General features: G+C 43.2%; 1 protein-coding gene across 9 annotated transcripts in view; it reads left to right on the top strand.

The window, feature by feature from the left end:
* ZFHX3 (zinc finger homeobox 3) overlaps positions 1–20,966 on the top strand; it is a 244,988-nt gene that overhangs the window by 202,772 nt on the left and 21,250 nt on the right. For all 9 annotated transcript variants that reach the window (XM_041772942.1, XM_041772938.1, XM_041772939.1 and 6 more), the window contains 2 exons: positions 13,478–13,611; positions 13,765–13,965. In XM_041772942.1, the coding sequence (XP_041628876.1) occupies positions 13,478–13,611; positions 13,765–13,965 (335 nt within the window). The remainder of the gene's footprint in view (positions 1–13,477; positions 13,612–13,764; positions 13,966–20,966) is intronic.

Below are 20,966 nucleotides of genomic sequence, written 5' to 3'. Positions count from 1 at the left end.
AGGCATCACACCTGCTTCCCAGCAGGCATGCCAGGAGTCCTCACAGGTGCACAGGTACTGATCCCTAGGGCCCTTGAGTTGGCCAGATGGGGGCTGGGGGCTGCTGAAGCAGGAGCCAGTTGCATTTTCATCTGCCCACACTAACTTGCCGTCATTTTCTGCGTACACCGTGACACGAAAGAGAGTTGGGAAGCTCTGCTTTACACACGTTCCCGCCTCTCGCTCTGTGAGATAAATGCTGTGAGTAACCACCACCCGCACCCTTTCCTCAACCCCCTACCACTGTGCAGAGCAGCAAACTGAGCCCGGGAGAGCTGAGCCTGTGCGGGGCGCCAGAGGCACACACACAGGTTCAGATTTGCAGACTGGCTGTGCTGCTTAGGACAGAGCCTGAGTTCCTACTGGTATACTGTCCCATCTCTCCAGGAATGGGGTTTTTCAGCATGATCATTTGATCTTGCTTTCATCTCCATTTTGGAGAGTAGCATTCTCTAAAGTTGTACAGCAGCAACAGTAACATGACAGTGACTTGCTTGTGCAAGAATGAGTTGGATTGTCCACCATGAATATACTTGGTAGTAAGTCCACATCTTGCTTAGTGAAGTGGACCGCTCAGCTAATGGCCTTGGTCTCTGGAGCCTCGGGCATCTCATCTGTAAAACATGGACAGGTGACACCCACCACCACACCCTGGGGTCCGTGATGAGAGTTCTTGAGGGTTCCACGATGGCCAGTGGTGGCACATGTACAAATGGCGGCCTTTGATAAGCCCTTCAGAGATCGCATCCACGCACAGTGAGTGTAAAGCACTCTTGTGGGCCAACGGAGGGTGCAGGAAGGTTCTTTGAAGCTAAGTCTCTTTCCTAATGCACAGCAATTTCCACCGTCCAACTTTGTGGTTTTCTCTTTTGAAACATGAAAATGATCCCTCGTTCTCTTTTAGCAGTGTGTGGATTTAAAAGTGTGTGTTCTAGATTGAAGAGCCCCCAGTGTCGGCAACTGAACAATAATTAATGCAGTGATTATCCAATCAACCATTAATTGCCATAAATTAAGTGATATACAATTAATGTGATGCTTTATCACCAATAATTAGGGGAAAAAATTGAACTCTTGGCAAAGAATCATAGCAAGATGGTTATTTAAATCCTGTAGCCGCCATGGTTTCCAGCCACAGAGCACTAAACTGGATCTAGTTAAGCTAATTTGAGACAAGATGACCAGGGGGTGTTGGTGCTTTAAAAAACAAAGACAGGGCCACAGCCCAACTGAAAATGCCAACATGATAATGCTCCAGAAATCTCTAACTGATGTCCATGTCTCTATTTTTGGAAGATTTTGAGTTATAATTGTAGTTCGAGTGTTGTTTTTCTAGGGGAATGGCCTGAAGGGATTTTATTTTATTAATTTTTTTAAAATCCATGATGCTCACCTAACACAGAGCAATTAGTGCAGTGGAGCGTCCCTGATTTGAATCCATGGAAGATTGCTATTAAAGGAGGTATTAGCAGGCCGGCAAGGTCTGGGCGACTGTGAGGGAGAAGTGTGTTTATGGAATATGGTGCTGGCAGGCATGATTTCAATCTGGTTTGACATGTTTAACATAAATGTATAGTGTACGGCTCTTGCTGCATATGAATAATTCCTACAAACCCACTGCCTTTCTAATTACTGAGGTTGAAAAAAAGCGGGTCAGGCACATCCTGGTGGAAATCTATTACCAGCCGTCCTCCTATTCTCCCTGTTGTTTACAGCTTTGTATAAATAGGGATGCCACTGTATGGAGAACTTAGTGCCTCATTCTCTGTGACAGAGAATGGAAAGGGGCTGGAAAGAAATACCTTTTTTTTTTTTTTTTAATTGAGTCGATTAAGATAAAAAAGAAAGTATATGCTGAGAGGAAGTGTTATGGGTTTGGAGTAGCTCTGGCCAGTTAGGAGCCAGAAGCCCCAGGCTCAAGGCCTGGTTCTGCCGTGGAGATGAGCCACATGACCTCAGGTCTCTGGTCCATAGTTTCAAAATCTGTAAAATGGCAGGTTTGTACTAAATAGGTTCTTGCAGTTCTGGAACTCCTTAAAGATAGAATTGGGGGAGGAAGAGTTGCACAGGAGAATCTTGGAGAATATTAATTTCTAAAGTTGAAATGCTGGTAACTTGCCAGGATTTCCCTAGTCTCCCACCAGTTGCGATGGCTTGGGCCAGGAGTCTGCATTGAGTTCACGTAGGCCCCTTTGGCTTTTTCCATGAGGGTCGAACCACGCCAGGCCGCCTTCCTTGGTGGGGTAGCAGAGCTCTGCATGCTCTCACCTGGTCCTGTGTGACTGGAGTGCATCACCCTGTGTTGTCAGAGCCCCGTGTGATGAGGACATCAGGGGAGGAGCCCCTGTGGGTGCCTTTGAGTGACCACCCATCCCAGCTCTGTTTTTGGCTAGAAACCAGGCTGTTCACCACCAGCACCATACCTCTCTAGAAATCATTTCAGCCTAAATCTCTGTCCTTCTGGCATTTGGTTCTATTTTTCTACCTCACCCAAAAGTAAATGTGTCTTTGCAGTAGGGTGTGTGTGAGGGAATGCTGGGAGCCTGGCTCACATGGCTCCTTTGTGGTTCACATTCCTGCCAACGGAAACCGTTTTTGGTTTTACGTTTCACACACGGATGGGAATTGTGCAGCTATGTGGGCTTTTCCAGAGTCCTCTGTTCCCTTTCTCCACCTCCATTCCCCACTCTCTTTTTTTCCTTTCTTTCTTTTTTTTTTTTTTTTCCAGGCCGCTTTCAGTATAACTTGGCTGCTTAAAGTCACTGCAGGCAGAAATCTGCCTCACGATTGGAAACAAACCATTCGAACTATTTTTATGTTGGGAAGCAAAAATAGATACAGGGTGTGGTGTATCTCTGGACTCGCCTGAATTCCAGTAATTCAGAGGTCTTGGCTTTGAGAATTTATATTGTAAATTCTAAGAGAGGGAGAGGGACCACATCAATTGAGCAAATATTTTTGCATGCAGTAACAAAATTAGCAGAGGTAATAATCTAAGGCAGATACAGGATATGCAAAAAAGTAAGGAACTCCCTTTTTGGGACATCATATGTAATCACATAACCGTGGTACAGTATGATGAGAACACTCATCCAAGGTATAAAGGGCAGTAGAAATGGAGATTAAGGACCAATCATTTTTCATCACTGTAGAAAATACCTTATAGATTTACATATTACTTTTGCAAGGGGGCCCATGTGAATCTTGCTCTGTTTCAGTTTTAGCTTTTGTGCTGATGGGGGAAGCATTTCTGTTATTAGGATCGTATCTTAGTATTTGATTAAAAAAAAAAACACCATAGTGCCTTTCTCAGAGGATATCTGAACATTTCATTAGGCTTTCGCATTCTTCCTGGCCCAACATTCTGTTTTGTAGACTAGAGAAGTATGACACATAGATGGTGAACACCTGGGGGCCAGATTTGTGATCAAATCACAATTTGCCTTGTGGGTCCGGGACATACTCCCCACATCATAAAGCTAAAGAACACATAACATGGTAGCTTGCTCTTATTATATGAAGATTGGAGAAGAAGACTTGAAAATCCTGTTTCTCTCGTTTTCAGACAGGATTGTGAGTTCTTTATGATCTGAGTTTTGTGGTATTCATTCATTTGTGTGTGTGTGTGTGGGGGGGTTGCTTCATAAGACTTTCTTTTTTAGAGAGCAGTTTTAAGTTTACAGCAAAACTGACAGGGAAGCACAGAGATTTTTCTATCACCCTCTGCCCCCACGCATACATAGCTCCCCCCGACAATCAACATCACTCACCAGAATGCACTTTTTTTTAACCAGTGATGAACCATTGACACATCAGAAATCACTCCAAATCCACAGTTTGTCTTAGGATTCACTCTTACTGTTGTACATCCTGTGGGTTTGAACAAAAGTATACTGACATATATCCATCATTATATATATTTCCACTGCCCTAAAAATCTTCCGCGCTCTGTCTCTTCATCTCTTCTCCATGTGGCATTCATTCATTTCTATAATTTACAGCACTTAGCAAGGACTTGATACCGTTTGAATGTTTGATTAACAGTCAGTTTGGTTAAATAACGTGACCATAGACATTTTCAAGTCCAGGACATTCTACTTTCTGCTTTTTAGACATCAAACCTGTGGGTTAGTAGGATTGCTCCATGTTAGTATATAGAAAAGGCAAATTTTGGTTATCTGTGCTTCTTTAACAACCAAGCCCCTCATGGGCCCATATTATGTCCCAGAGCTCTTTCTAAAAGGAAACCACAGCAAGCAGCGTTTGAGCTCTCACTGTGCGCTAGACTCTGTGGAAGGCTTTGTATGTCCGATCTCTTGCCAGCCTCACACAGAAACCCCGTGAGTAAACACTGCCATCCTACTGATGGATGAGGAAACTGAGAGCTCAGTGTAGTCAAGTAAAATGCTCAAGGTGACACCGCCAGCTTGGGAACCAAGGTGTGGTGAGCACTGCAAACCACCGCGATTCGTTACCTAGCAAGAGGGGGCTGATGTCTTTGTATAAAGGGAACTCCTGTCACAAGAAAACATGAGTGTAACATCAGCTCTCAAGAAGTCCCTCAAGGTACACAAGAGCCACATCCCCACCCCTTTGCACAGATCATTCATCTCCGCCCTTTGGAATGCTATGCACAAATCATACGTGGGACTCAGTGGGTACTGAGAGAAGCATTGATATAAATGTGTACGCGGTTCCCCCTCTCTCTACTGTGAGAGGACCACGACCAGGCCTTTCTAGTGGTCTTAATACTAATTTTCCACCCTCACAGGAGCTTGAGTGATGATGTCTTTCTTCCCTAAGTACAGATTCTCACACTGCCCTGCCAAACCTAAACTAGCAAGAACAAAACAAAACAAACCCCCAAAACAGACAAACAAAACAAAAAACAACCCTGGGCAGATCACAGGGGAAGTTGATATGAAACGGTGCTGAGAAGTTCAGTTCAGAGCTCTTGGGACCTGCCACCAAGGCTGGGCCTGGATTTTATTGTTGATTTTCACAAGTTCACTTCTATTCTAAAAATTTAATCTTTTAGGAAGATGGGTTTGGAATGGAGAAAAAACTGGAAGAGTATTGTTACAGTCCAGTCTCTGGGAATCTATGCTGTGTTGGGGCTCAGAGACCCTAACTAACCTAATTAATATTTGATTTGATGGGGACTGGATGAACGTCTGTTAATTAACTTTGGCCTGGGCTCTGAATGACCCACAGCGCCTCTTTGTTTTGCCCTACATCTTAAACCTCTGAACTGTTTCCTCTGTCATTTCAAGGGTCTCGGAGGTCCTTTCCACTCTGGTTTTCTCCAAATCCCTGGTCTTCACAATCCTGTAATTAGGCCAGGGGGCAGAGTGATAGCACAGCTCCTACCTTGCCCCCTGACCATGGCCATCCATCCTCAAGGACGCCGTGACCACAGATGGCACCTGGGCACAGCTCAGGAGGCTGTGCCAGAGGGAGCCGGCAGACTTTGGGGGAAACTGACAAGAGGCCAGAAGTGGGCCGGCTGGTTAACACCTCAAAGTGAGGGATCAGGGCTGGCACACAAGCCAGGCTCATGGTGACAGCCCAGTGTGTAGAAGTTATTAAATAAAGTGACAGCCAATATTGGTCTAAAAAGTGGTCGCTGGTGGCTCTGTTTTGTAAGGGTGGCTCCTTCTCAAACTTGATACACAGGGGGCAAGGTATCTTGAAATCGAATTGCGGGATGGCCCTGGGGGAGCTCAAATCAGTACAGTTAAGCAGCCTTATACATATTTCAATAAGGAATTAGTGTAACAGATTGATGCCTCTGATGTAGGGCTTAGCACTATTTTTTCCCCAAAGATGCAGAGCAAGAGCAGCAGCCACTAGTCTGCATGGGGCCACCATCCCACCTGAGGCTGCTTACTGGGAAAGCAGAGCCCCCCACCCCCAGCCCAGTGTGATCTTCCTTTCCCAGATTGCTGACTTGAATGCACAGGGGCTATGGAGGATCTCTGCGTCCTTCCCAGGGGGACGCTGGGTTGATGAGGTGCCAAGACCAGGCAAGCCAGCACTGAAAAGAAGCCCCCTCCTCTGGCAAAGTGGAAAGAGCCCACAAGTGTCTGCCCCCTTTTCACTGAAATTCTCCAGGACAGATAGAAAGAACAAGACTAGCGGGCCCACCACCTGCTGGGTCCCCTCATTTAACTCTGGTCCCCACCAATTACAGAAAGCATTGACTCTGATGGTGGTTTTCAAAATATGGTCCATGAGCCATCAGCATCACTCAGGAACTCACTCAAAATGCAGATTCTCTGAATCAGATGTATTTTGGGGGGGTGTGCCCTGCTATCTGTGTTTTAACCAAGGCCTCCCAGGGATTTCTGACACACACTTGAGTCTGAGAACCTTGGGGCTATGATCTTAGGACATGCTTTGAGGTTTTGAGAACTATTTCTCCTCTAACTGAATGGCAGGTCTAAGCCCCTGCTGGGTGCAGTAGGTACTGAGCTCTCCTGAAGGGCTGTCGTGCCTAGAGAGAAGAGGCACAAGTCCTGAGTTGGGCAGATATCATCTCCTACAGCAGGACTGGAAGGGAGAGAGGTTTGGTCAGAAAGACTGGTCACAATGAGGAATGATTCAAGGCCTAGAAATCGTTCCCTGATACTGGCTACAAGTAATAGGAGGGAAGGGGACACGGTATCTTTGTACTGTTGCAATCTCCTGTGAATCTATAATTATTTTCAAATAAAAAGCAAAATAATAATAATAGCAGCAACAGCAATACGTAAGGTCTTCTGCATTTCCAAAGTGCTGGCCTGTCGAGTTCACATCTGACTTGGAAGAGAAAAATAATTAGCTGTTCCCTGAGTACGAGTTACACCCATCTGTAGTATTACTCAAATTTTCTTTGAAGCCCTTTATAGAAACAGAAAGACATGTCTGATAAGTTGATGATAACAGTGTGTCTTACTCTACACATCAAGGCATATTCTTACACTTCTTGAGTAGGTGGTTGCACTTCTCTAAAATGCTTTCTAGGGATGTATACAAGTAGCATAACTTGCACTTAACAGAGAATTAGACTGTGTCTGAACAGAAGGTTCTTTCGTAACCCCACTGGGCTGGAGTTTGAGACATATCCCACACCTCTGGGGCAGGGAAAGGAAAGGAGCCCCAGCTTTGTTTTAGCCACAGCATGGAGACCACCCCGCCCCCGCCCGGGTGCGTGTAACCAGTGCGCGCCTCTGATTCCTCTTTGAACCATCTTTAAGTGCTTGGAGGCAGAATGAGACCATGCATGTTTAAAGACCAAGTTGGCAGCAAAGCAAATCCTTTAGAGGAACTGTTGTTGAGTATATTAGGGGAGGAAGAGAGTTTAGCCAGATCTCTGGCCACTTATGAAGTGCAGTAGTTCCATAGGAGATGCGAAAATGAAATCCTAGCCTGTCCTCTGGGGAAGGAACTGCCAGCAAATGCCAAGAGCGCCTCCATTTTCAGTGACAGTATAAAGGTCACAAAGTCCAGAAGCACAGATTACCCTGTGATAAGGTTGCGTTTTTGTTGTCTGGAGGAAGTATGAGGCTCCTGAGAAGCTGAAGGAGAAGACCTATGGAAAGAGCACACTGTACCTTTCATTTCATTGTCATTATGAGCTGAAATGACCATTTTCAGATCTAGTGAAGCTTCTGAGTCCAGTGTGCTGGGGTAGTTATCCCAACTCAAACACTGATAGGGAGGTGTGTGAATTTTTTTTCTCCTAGTCAATGGAGATAGATGAAAGATTGCTGTAAATTTCTGGGGCAGGTGGCAAGCTGGTTTACCGAACGCAAGGCGATGAGAACCTCTGGCTTACGGAAAGTAGCATGAATTAATAATCATTTAATTGGCTCCTCCATTATGTTGCTGGTTTGGGAGATGGAAGTTTAGATGGAGGGGCTGTCAGTGGTACTTTAGCTAAGGGTTTGACGGTTGAGACGTGGAGGTGGCGGCTGCCTTTGACTTCTCCACAAGGAGTAAATGTCTGGCAGCAGCCAAGGCCCTCGGTGGGCTCACCTTGGGGCCCCCACAAGGTGGAGGATCCAAATGCCACCCCACCATGAGGAGAAGAAATGCAGAAGAGAACTCCCAGCAACATGAACAGCTCAGTGCGTGCCCAGGAGCTCCCTGAGGGGGGAGGTCCCCGGGCAAAGGGAGGTGGCCTTTGGCACAGAAAATCTGCCAGGCCAATAGCCTCATTGGTGTGTTGAGTGATGAGATGAATTTTGTTTGTGAAATATAGAAACTACTTCCAAGTACTGTAGTTTTTTGGGAGGACAAGTTGATGTCTTGGCTGATAGTTGGAGGAAGCAAAAACTTCTACTTTATTTCCTATTTTTCTTAAACTTTCTTTTTCATGACTCAGCAACTCCATGCCTTACCTGGCTTCAGAGTTGTACAGACCACATCACCAGATGACAAATGGGTCATTAAGTCCACTGGTGGTCTATTGTATTGTGAGTACATCTTTCAAGCCTTCTTTGGCCAAAATTTCAGTGACTCAGATTTTAATTCGTTAGTGAGAATTGGAAGACTGGTTCTATCAGGTGACATTATAGAAGCTGTGTTTTCAACCATTCTTGGCCATTCTATAAGCTCCCTAAGTTTATACTATTCTTACCTCTTTTTTAAAGTAAGTCACTTCATACATGAAACTTTATTCGGCTTGTTTTAATTATTTTGTGTGCCTAGAACTTAAGACTATTTTTTGAAAATTGCAAGCAAAACCTGCATGATTTCAGGTAGGTGCTCCTCTTCTCCCAACTTCCTCTAATTAAGTATGACAAGAGGGGTACCTTTTTAAATAATTATTTTTAGAGGCTAAATACTTTCCAAATATGTTAAAAGCATGAGTAATCTGGAAGTTGATGTCTCCATGCATAAATGATCCTTCCCCCCACCCCCCACCCCTTCCCCAAGGAAGCCATGCCTCGACAACTGTGTTTCCTTTGGGGATAAAATTATTTTGCCTCATGTGTAGAGAATAAAATAGTCATGAATCAGGTCTGCCTCTCTTAGTATTTGTCTTTGTCAGTTGTGGTGGCCAACCCATCACAGTTCAACAGGAAATGGTGGCTTTTGGCCTAGAAAGCCAACTTTGAATTTTTCGTACCCTATAAGGAGGACATGCCAGTCCTTTCTGTGCCTCATCAGCAAGTTGGGTAGGACAGCCATGACCCCTAACAAGCAAGGCTTTTTCACTCCTTATAGAAAGTTGTGTGGCAAGGAATGTACAGCTCACATACTATCAGGTTGTGGTAGGGGTTTGACCCACCAACCCACCATCACTGTTCCATCTGCCTAGCTTTATAGAGTATGAAATCTGTAACATATGCACTTCTGTGGTTCCTTGCCACATTTCTATCCCCCCTCCAAGCGCCAGGAGCCCAGCATGTTGCCCGTGGAAGATTCGTTGAGTTTTAACACATATTTTTGTATGACACAGCTGCCAAAATGAGAAAATTGCTTTAACCAGCAAAGTTAAAAAAAAAAAAATACCACCTGATGTTTTGCACAGTATGGATCCAAATATCAACGTTTTCATGGACAGTTGAATTTAAATGCTGAACTATTTAATTATAATATTAAGAATAATGTAACTACCTGGCAACCTTAGAAAATGGGAAAATGGTCCATGATTCCATTACCTAAATACAACAATCATTTTCTTCTAGTCTTTTCAAGTACCTGTTTTTTTCTCCATAGCTATATCATGGTGTAATGCACATTTTATCTTATTTTTTCTTCTGATAAGCGTTCTCAGTATCTTTCTACATTGGTTCACAGCTATCATTCTTAATGTCTCTAGTATCCAGTAGAGGAAGCTATACCATTGTTTACTTGACCATGCCGTGATATAAGAGACCTAGATTGTTTCCAATTCATATTGTCATTATTATAAAAACCACTACAGGTAGTAACCCTTCAAGTTGTTTGACTTTATGTTGCCAGTATAAACCAAAAGTTCTAGGCACTGTTTAAACTAAGGCTTGTCTCTGAAGTGTATGTATTTTCAATTAACTACTGTGATGTCATAGTGGCCTTAAAGTGACCAGTAATTGATTCTTTAAATAATGTTTCCTAGACTGTGACATCTCTCCTAGAATTTAAGTTAAAGTTTAGAGAAGTCTTCAAAGCAGAAAACCACAGTACTTTCTCTCTTGGTATTCATACAACCCCATTCACTTAGGCCTACGATGTATGCTAGTGACAGAACTAAAATAGAAATTGATTTTGAGACTCGGGCCCTTTTGAAGTATTTCAGAGAGAAGCAGCTTGAGGAAGCCTCAGACTGTGGCCTGTAGTCAACCTTCATCCAGCATGCCTGTGGAGAACTTGCACAACTGTTTGCACGTCTACAGAAATTGTGTAAAAAACGTCGGTGCCATGTCTTGATAGGGATCAATATTGTAATGCCTGGGGTTAAGCTAGGAGGGGGGCTGTCAGCCTAGTTAACCTAACTCTTAGGAGCAGTCCCCACATCACCCAGGGAAACACAATGGGATTGTAACTGGGTGTTAATGGAATCTATTACAAGAGTGGCACAGCTTTATCTTCAGGGAATGAGCTAGTGAGCTGCAGGTGGCTGATGTCCACTTCTAAACAGATGAGATCTAATAAACAGTGCAGGGTGCCCAGGATAGAAGGGAGATGAGCCCCAGAAGTTTTTACACCAGTGGGTTCAGTATATCATATAATAGCAGGGCTGATGTGTTATTGCAGAGAAAGTGCTGATTTTATTTTTTAAAACACTTCATAAGACACGTTAGCTTGAGCTCACAAAGGAAAGTTTAGAATTCCAGAGCAGGGCAGCCTCCGTGGCTCAGCGGTTTAGCGCCGCCTTGAGCCCAGGGCGTGATCCTGGAGTCCTGGGATTGAGTCCCTCATCAGGTTCCCTGCATGGAGCCTGCTTCTCCCTCTGCCTGTGTCTCTGCCTCTCTCTGTCTCTCTTTGTGTCTCTCATGAATAAATAAATAAACTCTTTAAAAAAGGTAAAAAGAAAAAGGGTAATAAAAGTTCCCTGCTCCGTGCAGGGGGAAGGAATAGTGGCTTCTGAAGCCAGAATTCTCACCTCTGTAACCTCATCACAGTTCACTGTGCATGGCACATTGAAGGAAGAGGATGGACTCTGGTCAGATGAGCAAGCTGACACCACACTCGGCTACCCAGTATTTGTCTTGCAGTTCCCAGTGAGTGAGATGAGTTGGCTGATCTATCCTCTGCTCATCCACTCACGCAGCCGGGCAACTGTGCAATCGACCACCTTTCCAAAGGGGGTTAGTGGCGGGCTGATTGAGAGCATTTACAGGATAGTGGTATGGTCCCATAAGAGAGAGTGCTGTTTTAGGTCAGGCAGACTAAAAAATTGGGGACTGAGTGTTTGGAATGGCATCTCTATCTTGGTTTGCCTCCAAGGAATAGGCAAATAGCAGCTCTTTCCTAACTAATAAACAAGGAAGGAAGAGCAAATAGCAGCTCTTTCCTAACTAAGCACAGCCGTATTCAATGCCTATAGGTTGCAGGTGGAAATGGGAAGGGGAAAGGAGGCTATAACAAATAAGCATCTCCTGATGCTTCCACTCACCCCATCAGTAGAATGCATTTGAACTATTAATATAGAGAGGATAACCAATAAGCAAAAAATGAAAAATGGAGTAAAAGGAACCTTCTGGGAGTGGGGGGCGTTTAAGTCCCTGAACCATTAGTTAAGGACTCCTGTTGTGGGAGTGTTCAGGTAGGAGCCCATGACACTGTGAGGCCAGAAACCTGCGACATGGGGTTCTTTGAGGAGCCGAGAGATGGGAAGTGGGCCACGGGGAAACTGGTCTAGAATGTTACAGCACCTAGTTAATCGGCAGCCAGTCCATCACATTAAATATCCAGCCGTCATGTATTACCTTTCAAGTGAAAATGAATAACTCCCATTAAGAGCAAAATGGGTTTGAAGTCGATTCGAGACAGATTAAAGTACTGTTATGAATGTGTGTGTTGGGAGGAGGAGGGGTATGTGTATAAAATGCTTGTCCTTGTACTTTTTAAATAATAGATGCCCTACAAACTTATGTAGACCAGGTTACCAAGATACTGGGGTTTAAAGGTCACAAGATGTGCATTCTGGGAAGAGCATCAACTTCCTGGAATATTTCCTGCATTTAGCAATTTTTTAAAAAAATTATTTGGGCCTTATGATTTTAATGAATAAAATTGATTTTCTAAAATTGTTCATTAAAGCACACATCTATAATGACAGCATCTTGGTATCCGTGTCAGAACAGATTTCAATGTTGAGTGTAAAGTAGAAACACAAGCTAGGTACTAGACTGGGTAAGACAGCTGTTTCATGAAAGGGCAAAAATTAGGCTTTCTAAACCAGTGGCCTCAATGCTGGTCAAATTATTTTTCAGTGAGGGAAATGGGTATATATTTCTCACTACCATTTTCAGGATTTTAATAATCATTTTTAGCAAAATTATGAAAAATGAAGTTGTATCCAAAACAAGTGAACTAATCTTCAAATACGGACCAGGTTTTGGAATAACCACATCTAACCATGTTGGGATTTGTGTTTACACTGGAGAAACCCTATTTATCCTGGTTAAACCCTTAACCCAGCAGTTTTTTCATCAGAATCTTCCAGATCCTTTTCCAGAGAACTCGTCTTACCTATACTTCTGTACCCACTGCTTATTACTTAAGTCTCATGTGACTCTACTCACTAATTAGTGTTTTGTTTTTTTGGTAGAATAGGGTTTGTTTTGGGCAAGCAGAGAGACCTTCCCCCTTACCACCCACTCTGAAGACAAACACTGGTGGCTGGAGCATTGGCTAGATTATAAGTTGGATTCATGTCCTACCTGTTCCATTCTCCAATTACTTTTTCCCCAAAGCAGGTTGCTAAACCCAAACTTGATTTTCCCCCCAAGTATTTGTATGCAGATATCTGTGTGAACCTTTCTCAGGTCACATTTATTAGGTCTCCTGTGATGTGCTGTGCTGTGATTCCAAGCACTGGAACAGTAAAGGTGGGAGCACATAGTTGATCACCTCTGTGCAAGCAGAGTGTGTCTGGTACTCAAGTTGACTGGTGGTCGGCAGAGCGACTGGTGAGACTCTCCCATCCACTCTCAACCCTACTGCCCTCCGTGGGCCAGCAGGATGTGTGTTGTTTGGGGGAGGTCAGTACACTGAATTTAGATTAATCCACCTCAGAGCATTTTAGTCCATTTCTTTATCTTTCTTCCTTAGTGAGGAAAGAGGAACACTTGCTTCTTTTCCAGCATGCTTGAGAAGTCAGCCCGGATGCTCATCCTACTTGAATTTTGGTGTTTCAAGAAAATCCTGTGCTATAAATGAATGTTGATTTTCACCCAACACAAACCCTCTGGGAGCTGGCCTGGCCTGGCTGCTATATCGCATCTTCTGCTTTTTCTTGCAGCGTCGTCCAGCCAGGCAGAGAAGGAGCTGACAGATTCTCCTGCAACCTCCAAACGCATCTCCTTCACAGGTAGCTCGGAATCTCCTCTCTCTTCAAAGCGACCTAAAACATCAGAGGAGACCAAACCAGAGCAGGTGAGACCGGAAGGGGCCTTGCTGACGGTAGGGGGGAGGGGAGTGTTTTAGACACCAGCGGGAAACAGACTCTTGGGTGGGTGGGCTTGGGGCAGACAGCAGGCACTGATGGGAACTGAAGATTCAGCCCGAGGGGTGGGTGTGTCCCCACAGATGTACCAGTGTCCCTACTGCAAGTACAGCAACGCCGACGTCAACAGGCTCCGGGTGCATGCCATGACGCAGCACTCCGTGCAGCCCATGCTGCGCTGCCCCCTGTGCCAGGACATGCTCAACAACAAGATCCACCTCCAGCTGCACCTCACCCACCTCCACAGCGTGGCACCTGACTGCGTGGAGAAACTCATTATGACGGTAAGGCAGCCAGCAGCAAGACCCGAGGCTTCTCTTTTCCCAGAGGTCAAAGGTGACATAGGAGCGTAGACAAGATCCTGTGTTGTTGGTTGAGAAAGCCAGTATAGAGTTGGAGATGTCAAAAATGATCCTAGTCTTGTGACCTTTGTTCTTCTGTATCTTCCTTAAACGTGGCACACCATGGTGTGACTGTGGCCAACGGCATGAATATGTTTGTGTTCTCCACTTTCCCTTATTATCCTCCCTCCTGGTCTGGAGCAGAGGTCTAGATGAGCTAACCATTTACATGAAGAAACTGTTACTTGGACTCTCCAAACTTTCATAAGTAGGTTGTGTTCTTGGTTGCTCTTAATCTCATTTCATCCTCACAACAGCCTTGGTTAAGAGTTTGACCTGTTTACATTAACAACAGAGAAAACCGAGACTCAGAAAAGTTGGCTAACTTGATGGCACTTGTAATGTCAGGGTTGAGATTTGAACCCGTATTTTCCAACTCTGAGTGTGACCCTGTAATGTGAGAGTTTCTCAAGTGGATACTTTGATTCTCAGAACAGGAGGATGGTCAGTGGGATAGCACGTGTTGATTCATGGATAAGGGCTTTGCATTTTGAACGTGATGTTGCTGCACCTGTAAGTTTACCGTAAAGATTTAAATCTAATTGTACTGTGAAGACTTTTCAGAACACTACAGGTGGATACATTCCTGCTTTTCTCTCTGTGGTAGGGCTGCTGTGCAAGCCCATTTCTGATCACTAGTGGAAAAACTACCAGAGAGTTATTATTCTCACCTCTAACTTATTTCAACAATAGAGTAATAAGTTAATTTGATTGCCTTTTTGTCTGAAGATTCCCAGAGAGGTATTCTTTCTAGGGAATTCCATGTTACAATGTGCAGGTCACAGATACATAACCTCTAGGCATTTCCCACTCCATTTGATTATGCAAGATTAATGAATAATGTTCCAAGTGATGTTTAGTCATGAGGTACATACAATTGATAATGCATCCAGACAACTTTAGCGGCCATTGGGAAACCTGAAGGTGACCTAGCATAAGTTTCATTTCAGAAATCTTTTCAAGTATAAATTCACTTTCCGTGGATATTTTCAGATAGATGGGTGAATATCGTGAGAAGATTGTGAGTGGAAACCTTTTCCTTTGATTGGATGAGTTTCTATAGGTATTGGCATTCTCACCAGCCTTGGAAATAACAATGGTTATTTCTCAGGCCTCGTCATACTTCCCACCGATGGCCTGGAACCACAGGACCTGAAGGAACAGGAGATGTGGGAAACATTTTCAGTACCTAATGACATTTTTCTTTTGCTCAGCTGAGTATTTCTCCTGTTTAATATAAATCTGGTCTAGGAGATGTGGGTTTATAGTAATCCATGAGCTTATATTAAATCTGTAATCTATAGTAACTTGAATTTATAGTAATCTTTTTGGAGACTCCAGTGAAAGTGATTCTGTAGCCTTACTGAGTTATTCTCTGCACAGTAAAGTTGGACAAACTCTGTTAAGACCAGCATTGAGGATTCTGCATATACAAAATTGTGTGTACAATGCCAGGGAGCTGAAGAATACCTTCAAATTCATATATGGAACCAGGCTAATAAGTCCTGTTCTAGAAGAATCCCTGACAGCATAAATATGGAGGAAAAATGTACTCCCTAAAGGGGTTACACTTGGTACCTTTTACTGAAACCCCTGTGTACCTCATCTTCCCACAGCAAATAACAGGAGAGTTTTCTATAGAAGTGGAGACTTTTACGTTTTACAGTATAGTTAACAGGGTTATAGTAGTTTCAGGTGTACAATATAGCTATTCAGCAATTCTACACGTTAACTCAGTGCTCATAATGATAAGTGTATTCTTAGTCCCCATCCCCTTACCCCCATCTGGTAACCATTAGTTTGGTCTCTATAGTTAAAAGTCTTTTTCTTGGTTTGTCTCCCTCTCTTTTTTCCTATTTGTTCATCTGTTTTGTTTCTTAAATTCCACATATGAATAAAATTGTATTTGTCTTTCTTGGATTTATTTTGCTTAGGGTTACACTCTCCAAATCCATCCATGTTGCTGCAAATGGCAAGATTTCATTCTTTTTTGTGGTTGAATAATATTCTGTTGAGTATACATATCACATCTTCTTTATCCATTCATCTGTTGATGGACGCTTGGTCTGCGTCCATAGTCTGGCTATTGTAAATAATGCTGCAGTAAACATAGAGGTGCATATAGCCTTGCAGATTAGTGTTTTTGTGCTCACTACCCAGTGGTGGGATTGCTAGAGTCTATTTTTAACTTTTTGAGGAACCTCTATACTGTTTTCCACTTTGGCCACCAGTTTGCATTCCCACCAACAATGCACAAATGTGCCCTTTCCTCCACATCCTCGCCAACACTTTCTCTTATGATTTTGATTGTAGCCATTCTGATAAGTGTTAGGTGGTATCTCATTGTGGTTCTGATTTGCATTTCCCTAACAATGAGTGATGTTATGCCTCTTTTCATGTGTCTGTTGGGCATCTGTAGGTCTTCTTTGGAGAAATGTCTGTTCATGTCTCCTGCCCATTTTTTAATTGGTTTATTTTGGGGGGGGAGTGTTGAGTTCTCTAAGTTCTTTATATATTTTGGATACTAACCCTTCATTGGATATGTCCTTTGTAAATATCTCCTCCCATCCAATAGGTTATCTTTTGGTTTGTAGATTGTTCCTTTGCTATGTTAGAAGCTTTTTATTTTGATGTAGTACTGATAGTTTATTTTCTATTTCCCTTTCCTCAGGAGACATATCTAGAAAAATGTTGCTACAGCTGGTATCAGAGAAATTACTGCCTGTGCTCTCTTACAGGATTTTTTAAAAAAAGATTTATTTATTTTAGAGTGAGAGAGAGAGAGTGCAGTGGGAAGAGCAGAGAGATGGAGAGAATCTCAAGCAGACTCCCCACTGACCTTGGGGCTCCACCCTGACATTATGACCTGAGCCAGACTCACGAGTCCAACACTTAACCGGCTGAGCCACACAGGTGCCCCTCTCTTACAGGATTTTTATGGTCTCAGGTCTCACATTCAGGTCTTTAATCTATCTTGAATTTATTTTTATGTATGATGTAAGGAAGTGGTCGTTTCATTCTTGTGCATATTGCTGTCCAGTTTTCCCAACACCATTTGTTGAAGAGACTTTTTCCCATTGGGTATTCTTTCCTGCTTTGTTGAAGATTAATTGACTGTATAACCATTTCTGGGTTTTCTGTTCTGTTCCGTCGATCTGTGTGTCTTTTTTGTGTGTGTGTGCCAGTACCATACGGTTTTGATTACTACATCTTTGTAGTATAACATGAAGTCTGGAATTGTGATACCTCCAGTACTTCCTTTTCAAGATCGCTTTGACAATTCAGGTTTGTTTTTTGTTTTTTTGTGGTTCCATACAGATTTTAGGATTTTTTTTTCCAGTTTTGTGGAAAATGCTATTAGTATTTTGATAGGGATTACATTAGATTTATAAATAGCCTTGAGTAGTATAGACATTTTAACAATATTTGTTCTTCCAGTCCCCTGGCATGGGATGTCTTCTCATTTCTTTGTGTTGTTTTCAGTTTCTTTCATCAGTGTTTCATAGTTTTCAGAGTACAGGTCTTTCACTTTTTCAGTTAAGTTTATTCCTAGGTACTTTATTATTTTTGGTGCAATTATAAATGGGATTATTTTAATTAGAAATGTATACATTTCTGAAAAGTGTGCAAATTTTGGGAAATGCACTGATCATAGGAAGTCACTCTGCTAGCAACAAGAGAAAGTTGATGGATTCAGAAGCAAGTTGAAAGTTATGAGAAATGTAATCATATAATAGTTTCACTCTTAAAGGTACATATAAGGGTGATTTGCTATTCTCTATGTGAGAAGATGGAGTTCCTGCATGGCTGTCAGTATTGAATTGGCTTTTCAAGCTATGTGGATAGTTTGCAGTGAAGTGAAAAAGCATTTCCACCTTGATCCTTTAGTTCAGCAGGAAAAGATGAGCAACCAGGGTTAGAGGGGAATTTGTGGCTGTAACTTAGGGTGAACCCAGAATCCTGTTTGAAGATTGCAGTTTGCCCTGATGAATCAAAACAGATGTCACTGTTCTTTCTTTGGAAAGTTTGGTGTTAAAATGGAATTTTCAATTGTTTTACAACTAAGTGATTATAATAAACTTGTGGTTAAAATCATGCCCCTGGAGGGTATTTTACTGTAATTTTATTAGAAAATTGGCCATGGGAAAGTATTCGTTGGGCTTTCTGACTATACATCTGCTTGTTCCTGGTCAACTGGAGTGGGAAACTCTGAAAACAGCATAATGAGAAATGCCCCTCAAATCAGAGCTCCATTTTTAAAAACACATCATCATTAAGGAATAGCCAGTGTATGGTCATTCATCCTGCAAGAGGAGAAAGTTATGTCTGCTTTGTCCCTGAGTGGCTAGGATGAATGGCAGTGAGAGGAGTGAATTCTCCTTCCTTGCCAACTGGTTTGACTGTTAGCTGTGGTCACCTGCAGAACAGGAAAAGCCGGCAAAACCCAAATAGACAATTCTTGGTAGACATCGGGTATGTCCAGGGTATCTAAAGCTATAAATTCTGATAAACATTTTCTGCTGTCTGGGTCCAAGGTCACAGGATTTGGCTTGAATTGGGTTTCAGTCCTTCTAAAAGTAAATTTCACCCTGATAAATGGAAATAGATTACTTTCTACACAATGTCTTTCCGTTCAGTTGTAAATGGAGAGTGTTTTGAGGAGGCTTCATTTAATAATACCTTATCAGACAGCTTTCAGGAACCTGCAGTGTCTAATATGTCTGTTGCTATGGTAACAGCTGCTTGCTTATGCTCTGCATCTCATATCTGTGTCTTCCATGGGCCCCCTTCTCTTTACCAATGAAGGGGCTTGAAAAATATTCTCCACTGGGAACAATTGCAGCTCTGGTCCTCCACTGTGGAAACTGCACCCGCAGCACTTCATTCCGCTTGGCCTATGGAAGCAGACCTCCAAAGAGTGTCTTTATACACGTCATATGAAAGAAGGAAATCTATAAAGCCTGAGGGCGATGAGACAAGTGCCCCTCCTGACCTAACCGAGCAGGCTGCACCAGTGTCAGCTCCACAGAACTCTCACCTACTTACAGAGAAGTTAAGAGATTTCAAATTGCCAGTGGGGACTAGGAGCTGCTTTTCTGTGCCCTCATTTTCCTACTCTTTTGGGGAGGGGACATGGTTCTGGACATGGTTCCATGAATGGAAAAAGACCACCTATCATGCATTTCAATACTCTTAAATTGTTCTAATTGATCACTATCCTTCTAAGTGACAGGACATACCACTGGGCTCCTGGAGTATTAATATAGGGAAATTATTTTTGTTCCTCAGTCACTTAACAAAATATGATCTCATACTGGAGATGGGATGGGTTCCTACGCAGCCTAGGAACCCTGGCCTCTGGCCCTTTATCTTTTCTCCCTTTGGTAGTTCTTAATTATCCTGTATTTTCTGACACACACAGATTTTTCCTTCTCTGCTCCTGGCCCTGCACCCTGCACTGCCTGCAGTTTTCTCTCTCTCTCCCCCCACTCAGGAGCAATAGTTTATCTCCTGTGATTTTTTTCAGTCATTTTCCGTGCCTCCCTGTGCTCTTGTGCCTATGCATCTGAGTTCCTGGGACAGGCTGGCTGGCTGGCCCCCCCCTCACTGGGGCAGTGGGTAGCCACTAGCCCTGGGGCTTTTGCACCTGCGTGGGTACCGCTCTCACTTTGTCTCTATCTCAGAGGAAGGTAATGAAAATAATCGGGCTTCATTAATTCCAAGCCCTGTGAGATGATAGCCATTTGGAGCCTGTTTGCCAATTAGATGGTCTAAATTAGAAGTGACCTTGGTATACTGCCACTGCTTGCCTCTCTGAGTCTAATGAAGCTTTTCTCTCCAATCCATTCTCCTTCTCAACTCTCTTTTCTGTTGCCCTGTTTGTATGTATCAACTGCGCCTGTGTTTTCTATTCTTCCATTTTACCTCCTTATTATTATTATTTTTTTGTCTTTCTCATTCATAGTTTTAAAACTCTGGTTAGGACTGTGTTGGTTTCTGGCTCTGTAAGGTTTTTTTCCCATGAGTTTTAGGTTAAAGAAAAAGAATAGACAACCACATAGAAGACATTTAGAAAGGAAACAAGCAGAAAAACTAGGCCTTCTAACCTCTGTGGTCCAGTGCCCAGCCTGGCACATTTGGAAAATAGTAAAAAGGGAAAACAACTTTGAAACCCTGCTGCCAAGAGGTGCTCTGGTTTGCTGGCTGCAGAAATACAGAGAGCAGCTAGCAGGCCCAGCGGCTGGCTAGGTGCAGAAGTGCGCAACCCACCTTCCACTGTAGCCTTTGGATATACCACTAGCTAGAATGTTTAGCTCTAATCAGTTGGGTTTTAGCTTCATATTTTTAACCTAACCATTTCCTTACAAAGATGTAGAGACTGGCCAGGTCTGTATCAGGACAGCCTGTCTGAGGCTTTCTCTTTTCCCTTCCACCTGAGGTTCTTCGTTCATTCTGTTGATTTTCACTGAAAAGGATGTGAGGCTTTCTTGGGAGTCTAGGTTTTGGCAAATGAGTTTTTTCACTTGGAATAGTGAGCCTTTTAGAAAGATACCCTAGTTAGGTGAGCAATGTCAACTAAGGCTGTAGGGATGAGGGTCTCAAAGAAACTAGATTCAACATATTTTCAAAGAAAATACCTTTGCTTTCTAGCATGTGGAACACATTGCTTGTATCGATCTAACCTGAGACAAGGTGGCTTTGAGAAGTCAATTTGCAGGGACAGACCCATGAGAACTTAGCATGGTATATGTACCTCTTGACTGCTCGGGGTGCTGTATTTGACCACTCCACATCCAGGACAGGAAGAGATGAGGGCTTCTTATAACTCCAGCTGCTTTTACCAAGAAAGATAAACACTAGTGGCCCCTCCCAAATGTCATAAT

Source organism: Vulpes lagopus, chromosome 10 (assembly GCF_018345385.1).
Source record: "Vulpes lagopus strain Blue_001 chromosome 10, ASM1834538v1, whole genome shotgun sequence".
Lineage (NCBI taxonomy): Eukaryota > Metazoa > Chordata > Mammalia > Carnivora > Canidae > Vulpes > Vulpes lagopus.
This window is presented reverse-complemented; position numbering and strand designations above follow the sequence as displayed.